Genomic DNA, 13,612 nt, shown 5'->3' with positions numbered 1-13,612 from the left:
AGGGCCTGGTGCTGGCGGGCCAAGCATTGTGCATACATCATCTTTTTAAATGGGTCAGAGGAGAAGTGATCACCATCCTCACTTTAGGACACTTGAGGGAGCCTTGGAGTGGATAAACTGGCTCTCAAATTCACCCAGCTGGTGTAAATGGGCCGAGGAAGGATTCGAACCCAGGGTTCAATTCTCCGCAGCCCAAGCTGCTTCCCCGAGACACTAGCCCCGCCCGGTTTCCGTAGAAACAAGCACCGGGTGTCTCCATAGCAACCCCTCCGCGGATTCCTGCCTGCTGCTACCTGGTGCGCATGCCCGCCTGCACCGCGCGTGCCGCCCCCACGTGATCACCACGCCGGCGGCGGAAGTAAGCGGCGCAGCGCCGGAAGCGCAAGGCAGAAGGATCCTGCTGGAGGACTTGGCGGCATGGGGCAGTCGGGGCGGGTGAGACGCTGCGGCCGGGGGAGCGGGTGGGGCTGGCGGGGTCCCCACGGCGGCCGTGGCATTGACCGCTCGCCTTTCGCCCCCGCAGTCCCGGCACCAGAAGCGTGCGCGCGCCCAGGCGCAGCTCCGCAACCTCGAGGCCTACGCTGCGCAGCCACACTCGTTCGTGTTCGCGCGGGGTCGCGCAGGCCGCGGCGTCCGGCAGCTCAGCCTGGATCTGCGTAGGGTCATGGAGCCCCTGACCGCCACCCGCCTGCAGGTCTGCACCACCCACTCCGCCTACATCAGCCGCGGGCCCGGTCTGCGCGGCTGCGGAGGTGGCTTCAACCGCGGAACCCCGCGTGGCCTCAGTCTCGGGTGGAGAAAGGGAGCTCTGTGGGGAGGGAGCATCGTCTCAGCCACTCAGGGATGTGTGGGGCAGCGGATGAACGCGCTCAGCTGGGGCTTGGCTGAATGCCTAAGGCTGGTGGTTTAGGGACTCGGATGGAAACGGCCTCTCTTAAAAGGTCTGGGGAAGTTAACGTCGCACGGCCCAGTTGGATCATCTGCGGACTGGGCGGTATACAAGGGACGAATTCAAGTCTGATTAGTTCTAGAGGTCGAGCGCATTCCACTCCTTTCTTCTCTTTTTCGGAAAAATTAAATGCAAGGAAGGGCATAACCGCTTCAGCTTACAGTCTTTGCTCCAGAAGAGAGATTTATGATGCTTCCATTTTGTTTTTGCAATTCTCAGATACGAAAGAAAAACACTCTGAAGGATTGTGTGGCAGTGGCTGGGCCCCTTGGGGTCACACACTTCCTGATCTTGAGTAAAACGGAGACCAACATCTACTTTGTGAGTTAATACCCACAGCCCTCATCTTCTCCCTGCCCTGTGCCTCCCCCCAACTCTCATGATGAACCCATACGCCTCTGAGTTGCCATGATTCTGGCTTCAAAGTAAACGCTCTGAAGAGTTAAGCAGAGGTTCCCATTCCCTGCTCCCTAGCTGAACGCCTGGACTCTCACCAAATGTTTTTTCTGTAGAAGCTGATGCGGCTCCCGGGAGGCCCCACCTTGACCTTCCGGATCAACAAGGTAAGGTTTGGAGGTGGTAGAGGGGCCATGTTGGGTAGAGGATGGGTTTGGGGTGGTGCCAGCCACATGTGGTCGGCAGGCACCCACCTCCTCGCCCTGTCCTGCAGTACACGTTAGTGCGAGACGTCGTCTCCTCCTTGCGCCGGCACCGCATGCACGAGCAACAGTTTGCCCACCCGCCCCTCCTGGTCCTCAACAGTTTCGGTCCCCATGGCATGCACGTGAAGCTCATGGCCACCATGTTCCAGAACCTGTTCCCCTCCATCAATGTGCACAAGGTGAGCAGATCCTGGTGTGGTGGCAGGTAAGAGTGGATGGGCAGACAGTAGGTACCACACATAGGCCCTGGGGTTTTCGCTCAGTCTTCACCTCCCAGCATTGAGGCTGAGAGATCCAGGTCCTGAGGTCCAGTCTCACCCTTGTGTTTTGTGACACTGGGGTAAGAGGCTCCCTCATGAGCTGCCTTACTGTCCGGAAGATGGAAAATGATGCTGACCATCCTTTATTTCTCGGATGTGTATTGAGTGTTGGGCTGAGCAGTGTGGTAGGTGTTGTGACTCCATCTTAAGATAGAAAAATAGTTTGAGGGGCGCCTGGGTGGCTCAGTGGGTTAAGCCTCTGCCTTTGGCTCAGGTCATAATCCCAGGGTCCTGGGATCGAGCCCTGCATCTGGCTCTCTGTTTGGCAGGGAGCCTGCTTTCCCCTTTCTCTGCTACTTGTGATGTTTCTCCTTGTCAAATAAATAAATAAAATCTTTAAAAAAAAAAAAAAAAAGTGAATGCCTTCTTTTTTAAATACGAATTTTTTTTAAAGTATTTATTTATTTGACAGCGATTCCAAATAGAGAGGCAGGCAGAGAGAGAGGAGGAAGCAGGCTTCCTGCTGAGCAGAGAGCTTGATGCGGGACTCGAACCCAGGACCCTGAGATCATGACCTGAGCCGAAGACAGAAGGTTAACCCCCTGAGCCACCCAGGCTCCCCTTAAATAAGATTTTTAAAATTTATTTAACAGAGAGAGTAGGAGTTGGGGGAGGGGCAAAGGGAGAGGGAGAAGCAGGCTCCCCACTGAACAGGGAGCCTGGGATCATGCCCTGAGCCAGAGGCAGACGTTTGGACACCCAGGCACCCCAGGACTGGATTTTTTAACTTATTTGGTTCCGGGGCCCCAGCTCCTAATGTCTGGTACCAGCAGGTTTCAGACTGGGCTGTTAGATGCTGATCATCAGGGAGTCTGGTGTGCACAGCTTAAGTGGGCCTCAGAACCAGGATTTAAAGCGAGCAGTCTGTTAGGGCCCCCAGCGCTAGCAGCACCCCATGCACCCTTGCTGGGGATCTGGAGTGGCCATGGCCTGGGCTTGATGTACCATACAGGGAAACCTGTGGGTGGTTCACGTGGTTCCATGTGCCCTCCCCCCCACCAGGTGAACCTAAACACCATCAAGCGCTGCCTTCTCATCAATTACAATCCCGACTCCCAGGAGCTGGATTTCCGGCATTAGTGAGTACTGCGAGGGGTGGGCGGGGCCTCCCGTGCGGCTGATGACCACGCTGCGGCTGAGGCGCTGTGATTGCTCAGTCCCAAAGTAAACGCTCTGACGCACTGTGGAAAGGGTAGGCGGGTGGAGCTGATCTCCAGTCAGTCTCTTGACTCCCCCGTTCTCACACCCTGGCTCCTGCAGTAGCATCAAAGTCGTTCCTGTGGGCGCAAGTCGTGGGATGAAGAAGCTTCTACAGGAGAAGTTCCCTAACATGAGTCGTCTGCAGGACATCAGCGAGCTGTTGGCCACGTGAGGAGGGTGCTGGGTGGGAGATCAGTTCAGTCCTGGGTACCTGCTGTCCCGGGGGCCTGCTGACCTTGGCGTGTCCTTTGCACAGGGGCGCGGGGCTGTCGGAGAGCGAGGCAGAGCCGGATGGCGAGCACAACATTACAGAGCTGCCCCAGGCAGTGGCGGGCCGCGGCAACATGCGGGCCCAGCAGAGCGCTGTGAGGCTCACTGAGGTGAGGCCCGGCCCCAGGGCAGGCCTAGCGGCCGAGGTAACTTCACTGGCGGCCCCTAGCCCTGAGGGAGAACTGACTCTTCCCCCTTGTCTCTCCAGATCGGGCCTCGGATGACGCTGCAGCTCATCAAAATCCAGGAGGGTGTGGGGGAGGGGAACGTGCTGTTCCACAGTTTCGGTGAGAACGGGGCTGGCGACCATGGGGCTGGGAGTCTGAGGCCCTCCAAGGTGGGTCACAGGGTGCACCGGACACACTTGGATCATGGTGACCTGTCTCTTCCTGCCCAGTGCACAAGACCGAGGAGGAGCTACAGGCCATTCTGGCTGCCAAGGAAGAGAAGTTGCGGCTCAAGGCCCAGAGGCAGGACCAGCAGGCCCGGAACGTCCAGCGCAAGCGGGAGCAGCGGGAGGCACACAGGTGCGTGGCAGTGGGCTGTGCTGGGGAGGCAGGGTCCCAGGTGCAGGCTGCCCCCCTCAGTGCCACCCCTTTGCAGGAAGAAGAGCCTGGCGGGCATGAAGCGGGCACGAGCAGGGGTCGATGGGGATAGTGATGCTGAGGACCCCGGTGTCCCCCCCGAGTCAGAGGGGGCCGGCCAGCCAGAGGAAGAGGAGGACGAAGCCGAGTATTTCCGCCAGGCAGTGGGAGAGGAGCCCGATGAGGGTATGTGGCTGGGGTCGCCACAGCTGGGCACCTTGGGCTTGTCCCTGTGCTGTGGTGGCCTTGACGCCGTTTTCTTCCCACAGACATGTTCCCAAAGGCAGCCAAACGAAGACGGCCTGCTGGGCCCCCAGGCAAGAAGCAGCAAGGAAAGGAGCGGAGGCCTGGTCAAGGCACTGACTCTGGGCCTCCAAAGGCCAAGGGCAGCAGGCCCCAGCGGGGCCAGACCAAGCTGGGACGCAGAGGAGCTGCCTGGGACCACAGGCGAGGCCAAGCACGGCCACCTAAGAAAGCGGTCTGAGGCCAAACTGGAGCGCCAGACAGAATGCCCCAAATTGGGGCCCACAAGACTCTGCCTTGGGCTGGTGTAGCCTTGGGTTTCCTTTCATAAAGGAGCCATTTCCCCAACCTCCCACTGTGGTAAATGACTGATTTCCCATAAGTCTGAGTCTGCATTTGCAATGGAGAAACTTGGAGTTCTGTGTATAAAACCAAGGGGCTCACAGCCAAGAGTCTGGGAATTGAATGGGATTCTGCCCCAACCCTGCGTTCTTCTCCCCCATGCTGAGCAGCGGGAGTGCGGGGCTGCTTGCACAGGTGAAGCTGATGGGCCTCTCGCCGCTTCCCCCCGCCCCACTCCCCCCAGCACCCCCAGGATTACTTGCAAGCTTGTTAAGGGGCCCCGCTCTGGAGGGCAGAGTGTGAAGAGGAAGGAAACCAGGGGGCGGTGGAAGGACTGGAACTGGCCGTGGGTGGAGCTGCAGGGAAGGGAGGGGCCGGCCGCAGCGCTGCTAACTCAGGGACTGGGGACTAGCACAGCGAGGGCAGCCGGCACGCAGGCCATGGCTGCCACCACCTCAGGTGAGGAGCAGACACTGCTGGGTTGGTTGAGCCCAGCGGAGGTCCTGGGTCCTGCCCGCTGGCGCCTCAGCCCAGGATGGAGGGTGGGGGCGGCTGGCTCCTAGGAGGTGGAGGGAGCTGAGTCAATCACGTCTGGACAGGGACTTCCTCCCAGAGCAGAGATTGGACCGGGAGGCAGAAATGTGGCTGGGCCAGCAGTCGGGCAAGGGAGGGGTGCATGCATTGAGCAAGGAGCCGGGGGCACGGAGTCGGCTGGAGAGACCAGGAACAGGCTGTTTGTCCAACCCTGATGCAGAGCTGGTATGTGGAAGAGAATCCTTCCCTGCACGGCTGAGTCCCAGGCCTTGTTCTGGGCACTGGGAAGCCAGGGGCAGGGTTCTCCCTGGCCTCAGGAGATGTTCTGGGGCTTTCTTAACAGTGGTCAGGTGGACATACGGGCTTTACAGAAATCCAGGGGACACGATGCCTTCACAATGTGAGAGTCAAAAGGGGCCTCTCGGGGTTAGAGACCTGGAGATAAGTGGGGGCTGGTGAGGCAGGCAAAGAGACTCCATGCAAAGGCCCTGAGGTGGAATGTGCCTTACAGAAGAGCCTGAAAGGCGGTGTGGGAAGGACTGTCAGGAGTGAGTCCCCAAGAGCCTGAGAGGAGAGCAAGCTGGACAGAGGGAGCCTTTGCTCCTGGGGCCCTTCAGTGGAAGAAGCGAGCGCTGCGTTTTCCTGCCAGTGAGGAGGAAGCTGAGAGGGCGCTGAGCAGAGGAATGTGACCTGCCCCGGGTGTCCACAGGCACCCTCGGGAGGCTGTGGGGAGAATGGGTCAGGATGAGGTCAGGAGCTGGGAGGCCGAGCCACATTCTGAAAATGGCGGCAGTGAGACCTGCTGATGCACCAAGTCTTAGAGGAGGCACTGGGGCGCCCCCCCAGCCTACTGGTTCTGAGTTATCACTCCTGGCTTACAGGCATCCTGCAAAGGCAGTGACCACGCCCCTTCTTGAGGGTTTAGGACCCAGAGCAAGTTTAGTCACTATCAAAGGAGAGGACTTAGGCTTCTGAACTTCCTGGGCGCGTTTCCTCTGTAAACTGGCAGGTGGCTCCTGGGCAGGGAAAGGACGGAGAAAGCATGTCCCTAGGGGGCTTACATGACCAGGCACAGGGCAGAGGCTCTGGAGGCAGCGAGAGCCACACCAGGAGGGACAGTGCTCACAGGGGGACCCCATCTGCCCACAGGTGCGCGGCCCTGCCCAGCCAACTTCTCAGCTGCCATTGATCTTGTTCTCAGCGGCTTCCAGGAAAACTTTCTGTGGCCCCTGCTGGTGGGTGAGTTCCTGGTGGCCGTGGCCAGCAACGGCCTGGCCCTCTACCGCTTCAGCACACGGGAGCAGCGCCCGTGGCACCCCGCCGTGGTCTTTTCAGCCCAGCTGGCCATCAGCGACTTGCTCTATGCCCTGACGCTGCTCCCGCTGGCCGCTTACTTCTACCCGCCCAAAAACTGGCAATACGGGGAGCTGGCCTGCCGCCTAGAGCGCTTCCTCTTCACCTGCAACCTGCTGGGCAGTGTCCTCTTCCTCACCTGCATCAGCCTGAACCGCTACCTGGGCATCGTCCACCCCTTCTTCGTCCGCAGCAGCTTGCGGCCCAAGCACGCCTGGGCGGTCAGTGCCGCAGGCTGGGCCCTGGCAGCCCTGCTGGCTGCGCCGACGCTCGGCTTCTCCCACCTGAAGCGGCCGCTGGAGGCAGGCAGCTGTACAGCGGCCCAGCCCGTGGCCTGCACCAGGTGCATGGGGACGGCAGGGGACCTCCACCTGGAGGCCTACGCAGCCTACAGCATGGCGCTGGCGGTGCTGGGCTGTGGCCTGCCCCTGCTGCTCACTCTGGCAGCCTACGGAGCCCTCGGGCGGGCAGTGCTGCGCAGCCACGGCATGACAACGGCCGAGAAGCTGCGCGTGGTGGTGCTGGTGGCCAGCGGCCTGGCCCTCTACGCCAGCTCCTATGTGCCCTACTACATCACACAGGTGCTCAACGTGCACGCGCGGCAGCGCTGGAGGGCCCGCTGCCCGACCTTCGCCAACAAGGCTGAGGCCCGGGCAGCACTGGACTGGAGGACCTACGTGAGCCACCAGGTCACGCGGGGCCTCATGCCCTTGGCCATCTGCCTCCACCCACTGCTCTACATGGCCGTGGCACCCAGCCTGGGCTGCTGCCCCCAGAGCTGCCTCGGCTGCACGGGGAGCCGAACCCCGGAGGAGGATGCTGGGAGCTCTGGCCAAGTCCTACCCCTCAAGACCACAGCCACTCCCCACACCTTGGGGCCCTAACCCTCTGAGCTTGGCCCATGACCTAGTTTGAGCTGCCACCTTCTCACCACAAGGCACTGAGACTAGCAGCAGAATGGGAGCCGAGAGCCTGGGAGGCCCCCAGCCCCGAGCCACCCCAAACCACCGCTTCCTCCCCTACAGAAAGACCTGCTGGGGGGGACCAGCAAGTGCTCAAGCCAGAGTGGGAGATTTCTGCCTACAGCACTGATCTTAGGGAGGGTTGGCCCTGCTAGCCACAGAGCAGGTGACAGCTGTGAATAAACGAGACAGAATATCACAACTGGAGCCTTTTTATTGCCGGGAGCCCCGGGCTCTCGGGGGCTACCTTCTAGGGCCATGAGGTCCTGGGGCCAGGGCCGAGAAGCAGCAGCAAAGGTGGCAACTGGTTAGTTGGTTGATGGCCTAGAGAGAGAGACGGAGGTGAGGACAGCGAGTGGGAGGGCGCCAGGCCCTGAAGGGAATTCCAAGACCCCTTGCCACACACACGTGGGGCATCTGTGACAGTGGGGCGGGGGTGGGGGGGTACGACACAGTCAGATGAGCAGTGGGCCCCTCGAGAAGGAAAAGACAGTAAACCCGTAGCTCAGAATCGGCCTAGGCACTATGTGGGACCCACAGTCAACCCAAGTATTGGCTGGGAAAGGTAGGGGGAGGCGGGGGTGTGGCAGCAGTCTTACTTGGCCCACTCAACGTTGAGGATGAGGTGGTCGTATCCAAAGCCGGACACCCCAGCAATGGCTCGTGCAGCATCCTCACGGCGGTGGAAGCTGATGAAGGCAAAGCCCTGGGGAGCGGTATGGAGTCAGGGGCGCTCAGGAACAACCAGGACAGGTGACCCCTTCCACAACCCCCATGGCCACCAGCCCACCTTGGACTGGCCAGTGGTCTTGTCCTTTGCCAAGTAGATGCGAGAGATGGAGCCAAAGGGCCGGAAGAGCTCCTGGAGGTCAGTCTCACGAGTGTCCTCTGACAGGTTGGTGACACGGATGGTGGCATTGTCGTCGGCTAGATAGGCAAGGGACAACAACTTGTAGAGGACAGCCCTAACCAGGCCCCGAACGAAGGAGAATCCGGAGACTAGGGGCCACGTGCCACTCACCTCTGCGGTTGGGCTGCATGGACTCCCCGCGGCGGCTGGCCCCATCCCGCAGGCTCGGCGGCACGTACTTCCCGGTCTTGTTCTGCGCAGCCTGCACGGGCTCCAGCTCTGGAGACCAAAAGCAGCCGGGTCAAGCCTCACCTGGCACAGAGGAGGCACACGTCCCCCCGGGATGCTCTGACCCTGGGCCAGCCCCGGCACCATCTATCCAGCCACCGACACCGGGTGGTTCCCAGGCCCGCTGGCGGCAGTGACATGAAGATCACATCCAGAAAGTCAGAGCAAGAACCCACAGGAGTTGATGCCATCCAAGGCAACACAGGACTGCGGTCTGCTCAGCTTCACGACACACAAGAACACCGCAGGGACAGACGACAGGCGCGCTGCACACCTAGTCACAGCGTAGAACAGTCCAGACTCAACCGACTATCAGCAAACCACACCAAAAGACTTGGACCCCAGTCACGCGTCAGTCGGCACAGGTGCACACACATACCCGCCGCCCCCCCCCCCCCCCGCACACACACATCCGTGTGGACGGATGTGTGGGCACATCCGGGGCAGATGGACACAGCGCGCTCCAGTCTGGTCACAGCCTGCAGCACAATCACACCTGGCAAGTCTCAAGTGCACGCGGTGTAGACACACGGGCATGCAAAGGAATGGTCCACCAGACCCCAACAGGGAACGACGGGGGACACTACAGCCGTCACAGCGCCAGCCCGGCCGGCCTCCCTCACACAAACACAGGTCACAGCCACAGACCTACAGTGCTGGTGCTGAAGTGAGAGATGACAACTTCCCAACGGGGACAGCCCCAGTCACAGCACAAGACCAAGGTCTCTCCCAGAAGTGCACATGAATCTCCCCACCCCACGGCCTGCCAAGCCGCATCCCAGGCCCGGGCACCTCCAGGCAGCTTCTCCTTCTCCCCGGTGGACAGGCCCAGCTGCTCAGCCAACTCCTTCTGCATGGGCCCCAGCGTGTCCTTGTAGGGGCAGCGGGTCGTCCAGTGGTCGCCCTTGCAGATGCGGCAAGACACGATCTTCTGGCCCTTGAGCTTGTTCATCGGGTCCTCCTCTTCCTGGCAGTTCAGATCCTGGCCGAGCAGTCAACGGGGGTCAGAGCGAGGCTGCCACACCCCGGCCACCACCATCATGGCCACCAGGCCTGCCCTGTTGCTCCACTCACCTCTTTGCTCGTGATGAACGTCATGGATACATCGTCGCTGACCGTAGTGGTGGCCACATTGGGCCCTGGTGGGTCAAACTCTGAGTTCCCAAACTTCTTCCAGTTCTAGGCTCAGGGCAGGATGGGGGACAGGTAAGGGCAAGTGGGACCCCCTCCACAGGCACCCCAGACCTACAGTAGCCTCCTTCAGGGTACCTGGCCCTTGAACCACATTCTTCACCCTCCTGAAAAGCCCCCCATTGTGTGACAATGACAGTTCCTGTTTCCTAGTGGGTCCCACTCCTAGCATATGCCAGCTCCTAGCTTCATACCAGCTCAGGAGGCAGGGACAGCTTTTGCCCCCAAGTTCCAGAAGAGAGAACGAAGGCCTAGGGGGAAACAGCCCCACAGTTCATCATTCCTGGGGGACCCGTGACAGTAGGTGGGCCAGCTCCCACAAGGAAGTCATGTCCAGGGGTGCACAGAGGTCACCCAGACTGTGAGGGCCATCAGCTAAACAAACTAAGCCTCAGCTTCCTCCTCTATAAAGTGAGGACCACAAATGCTCCCCACCTCCCAGGACAGCGAGGGGGATGGAAGAGAGAACACTTCCTGCAAAGCGCTTGGCACCGCAGTCTGGCACAGAAGAAGTGAACAGAAAATGTATGACTATCATTTCTTCCTAAGCACAAAACCCAGTTAAATGGGAACTGCTATGACCACATGAGGAGGGCTTGCCTCTGTTCCTCTTCGTAAACGGGCCGAAAGGAGTTAAGAATCTAAGCCCACCCACCTTCTGCACCCTGGACTTCTCAGTACCCCCAACAGAGTACAAACACCCCTCGACCTCAGTTCTGCTCCAACATCATAGAGGCAAAGAGCTAAACCCCACGTCTAAAAATAAAGGTATCAGAAAAAAGGATTCCTAATTCCTCTGAGTCAGCTCTGGGACAGCCCCCAAGACAAGGGGAGAAGGGTCTCACCTTTCTCCTTGCGACAGCCTTTGAGGCCTTCCGTGTCTCAATTCTGAATGTGCGGACAATCTGTGGATGGGAGGGGAGAGCTTGGGACTTTCTCTGTCTCAGGGGTCCTGGGGCCAACCAACCGAACCCGCATGCCATCCCCTCCTGGCCCAAATGCCCCCAAGCCCAGGGGCACCCACCTCTTCCCCCAGCCTCACCTTGAACTTCTTGCCATCCTCATCTATCTTGTATTCTGTCACTGTCTTGATGTTTCCATTGATGACCTCCTTGGGAGGCGGCAGTGGAGCTGGGAGAGAGAAGAGGTGAGGGAACTGAGCGCTGGGGACCAGGAGGGAGTGCCGCTAAGAAGAGGCAGCCCCCAACAGAGCAGATGTCATCACTCACCTCCCGGCAGTAACTCAGGTTCTGGGCTGGTGTCGCCAGTGGCCAGAGGGATCCCCTTGAGGAGCTCGCTGGTGACACATTTGTCTAGGAAAGGGAGTGTGGGGCGGAGGGCTGAGCTGGAGGAGTGGGAGCTCCCAAGCTAAAAATGAAGGGACCTTTGGGATGATACCCACATCAGGGGCCGAGGAGGGCGGGACCAAGGGCTGAGGACTGGCAAAGAAGTGCCCTGGGATAGCCGTGCCAGGACGCGGAACCGTGGTAACCTCGAGCAGTGGCAAGGATGAAAGCCACTGGAGGGGGAGCCCATAAAGATACCCGGCGCCAGTATAAAGGCAGGAGGCAGGCTGTTACAACTTCCTCCCCGGAGCAGGTCTGAGCACTGGGCAGTGGCATGCGAGGAGGAGGGACTGGCCAGAGACTATCTGGAATCGGCGACAGGCGGGCCCGGAGGGAGGATAGCGCGCGGCAGAGGGTGGCCGTGAAGAGGGATGTGGGATCGGACGGGGGTGCCAGGGTTGGAGCAGGCGGCAGTGACCGGCCTGGGGAACTGGCTGCGGTGACCTGGGACGACCCGGCATACTCACCGTCCTCGCCCTCCTCCTCCACCTGGTCGGCCCAGCTGGGCTTCGAACTGCAAAGACAAGTTTGCGGAGGAGAAGGCTGAGTCAGCGAGGCCAGGCCCCCGCCGGCCCGACGCACCAGGCCCCACGATACTCCCCCAGGACCCCCAAACCACCCCCCAGGGCCCGCCCCGCGACCCCCGACTCACTCAAAATCTCCAGTCGGCATTTCCAAACCTTTCCCACGCAGCACAAGCCCGGGCCAGAGAGCGGAAGTGAGGGGAGGATGAGACTTCCTGTGCCGCCGCCTAGAGCAGCCCGTCACCAGCGCCCACAGCGCCCCCTGCGGACGGAGGTGGAGGTGCGGCTGGGGGGGGCGGCTGGGCGCCGGCGCTCAGGCTGAACAGAGCCTCAATTCCATTTACCTTTTAGAAAAATTTAAAATGTACTAGTAGCAATAAAGCTCACTTATTGAGAGTTTGCTGTATGCCAGGCGCTGCGAGGAGGATATTATCATTTTCGTTTTGCAGCTGAAGAAATCAAGGCTGGTCTTCCTAGTCTGGGAAGAGTTTTCCTTTTTTTTTTTTTTTTTTTTTTTAAGGTTTTATTTATTTATTTGACAGACAAAGAGAGGGAGAGAGCCCAAGCAGGGGGAGAGGCAGGCAGAGGGAAAAGGAGGAGCAGGCAGAAGACGAGAGTGGAGCCGGCTCCCCCCTTAGCAGGGAGCCCCGCATGGGACTCAATCCCAGCCAACTGCAATTAACTGACTGAGCCACCCAGGCACCCCTCTCTGATAGAATCTTTTCCACTTATTTCTTTATTGTCCAGCTCTCCCTTAAGAGTATTAATCTCGGGGCGCCTGGGTGGCTCAGTGGGTTAAGTCTCTGCCTTGGGCTCAGGTCATGATCTCAGGACCCTGGGATTGAGCCCTATGTTGGGTTCTCTACTCAGCAGGGAGCCTGCTTCCCCCTCTCTCTCTGCCTGCCTCTCTGCCTACTTGTGATCTCTCTCATCCTGTCAAATAAATAAATAAAATCTTTAAAAAAAAAAAAAAAAAAGAGTATTATTCTCAGAGGAACACACTTAGCTCCCAAGGAGGCCAGAATGAATTCTTGGGTAGCAAAACACCTTGGATATTACCATGGCTTGTGACCCTCCAAAATCTTACTCCTACATATTTAATTTATATCGTCAGGGAGAAATTTGAATTAATTAGGTTGAAATTAAATTACAGGGGTGCCTGGGTAGCTCAGTGGGTTAAAGCCTCTGCCTTCAGCTCAGGTCATGATCTCAGGGTCCTGGGATCGAGCCCCACATCGGGCTCCCTCCTCGGCGGGGAGCCTGATTCTCCCTCTCCCTCTACCTGCTGCTCTGCCTACTTCTCCACTCTCTCACTCTGTCAAATAAATAAATAAAAATATTTTTAAAAAAGAAAGAAATTAATTACATTGAAAGATAATCACACTTTTTTTCTTTAGAGGGGCGATAAGGTAAAAAGGTTGAGAAACCCTGTGTAGGAGGTCATCTGCAGAAAGCAGACATTTCCCTGCTTTGTTTGCCTCTTGGGTGCCCAGCATCTGTGGGCAGGGGGTGGTCTGCCCATACTAAGTGCTCCATTAATGGGCATTTGGGGCAAGGTGGGAACTGAATCATAAAGGGCTTTTTTTTTTTTTATATAAAGTTTGTTCTTGAGTTGACCTTCCTTTTTTTTAATATTTTATTTATTTATTTGACAGGCAGAGACCACAAGTAGGCTGAGAGGCAGGCAGAGAGAGAGGAGAAAGCAGGCTCCCTGCAGAGCAGAGTGCCCGATGCGGGGCTCGATCCCAGGACCCCAGGACCCTGGGACAATGACCTGAGCCAAAGGCAGAGGCTTTAACCCACTGAGCCACCCAGGGGCCCCCATAAAGGGCTTTTTAAACCAAGCTAAGGAGTGTAGCTCTTTATCCTGTAGGCTGTATGGCTGAGGTCACGGACATCTTTTGAATGGTGACCCATTGCGACCACATTTTCTTGCGAGAAAGATTGTTCTAGAAGCCTGTAGAGGGTAGAATGGTAAGAAATGAATTAGCAGA

The 13,612-nt window shown here is 58.6% G+C and overlaps 2 protein-coding genes and 2 non-coding genes across 8 annotated transcripts; 3 read left to right on the top strand and 1 right to left on the bottom strand.

The window, feature by feature from the left end:
* The first annotated feature begins 381 nt into the window (after positions 1 to 381).
* Positions 382 to 7,562, top strand: LOC122909747 (suppressor of SWI4 1 homolog). Of its 5 annotated transcripts, XM_044254251.1 has the most exons (14): positions 382 to 435; positions 524 to 694; positions 1,169 to 1,270; positions 1,462 to 1,512; positions 1,620 to 1,790; positions 2,934 to 3,010; positions 3,192 to 3,299; positions 3,388 to 3,511; positions 3,610 to 3,688; positions 3,799 to 3,928; positions 4,005 to 4,171; positions 4,255 to 4,330; positions 5,264 to 5,276; positions 6,185 to 6,557. In XM_044254251.1, the coding sequence occupies exons 1-14, from the start codon at positions 418 to 420 to the stop codon at positions 6,473 to 6,475; spliced, it is 1,578 nt and encodes a 525-aa protein (XP_044110186.1). In that variant the 5' UTR covers positions 382 to 417; the 3' UTR covers positions 6,476 to 6,557. The 5 variants fall into 5 exon arrangements, with proteins under 5 accessions (XP_044110186.1, XP_044110185.1, XP_044110182.1 ...); XM_044254250.1 differs by lacking the exon at positions 5,264 to 5,276 and having other exon boundaries at positions 4,255 to 4,335; positions 6,254 to 7,562; XM_044254247.1 differs by lacking the exons at positions 382 to 435; positions 524 to 694; positions 1,169 to 1,270; ... (8 more) ...; positions 4,255 to 4,330; positions 5,264 to 5,276 and adding an exon at positions 4,475 to 4,765 and having other exon boundaries at positions 6,254 to 7,562.
* On the top strand, positions 1,317 to 1,402 carry LOC122911074. Its single transcript, XR_006385399.1, has one exon. It is a non-coding gene; the product is annotated as a small nucleolar RNA SNORD105 (small nucleolar RNA).
* On the top strand, positions 3,039 to 3,118 carry LOC122911076. Its single transcript, XR_006385401.1, has one exon. It is a non-coding gene; the product is annotated as a small nucleolar RNA U105B (small nucleolar RNA).
* Positions 7,563 to 7,615: 53 nt separating the features above from the next.
* EIF3G (eukaryotic translation initiation factor 3 subunit G) lies at positions 7,616 to 11,828 on the bottom strand. Its single transcript, XM_044254253.1, has 11 exons — positions 11,747 to 11,828; positions 11,562 to 11,608; positions 10,978 to 11,061; positions 10,791 to 10,879; positions 10,594 to 10,653; positions 9,632 to 9,736; positions 9,350 to 9,539; positions 8,441 to 8,548; positions 8,210 to 8,346; positions 8,019 to 8,125; positions 7,616 to 7,743 (listed from the first exon to the last, which is right to left on the bottom strand). Exons 1-11 carry the CDS (start codon positions 11,764 to 11,766, stop codon positions 7,728 to 7,730), a joined length of 963 nt encoding a protein of 320 aa, XP_044110188.1. The 5' UTR covers positions 11,767 to 11,828; the 3' UTR covers positions 7,616 to 7,727.
* Positions 11,829 to 13,612: the final 1,784 nt, after the last annotated feature.

Source organism: Neovison vison, chromosome 6 (assembly GCF_020171115.1).
Source record: "Neovison vison isolate M4711 chromosome 6, ASM_NN_V1, whole genome shotgun sequence".
Lineage (NCBI taxonomy): Eukaryota > Metazoa > Chordata > Mammalia > Carnivora > Mustelidae > Neogale > Neogale vison.
The sequence above is the reverse complement of the archived record's forward strand: the minus strand, read 5'-3'. Positions and strand labels throughout refer to the sequence as shown.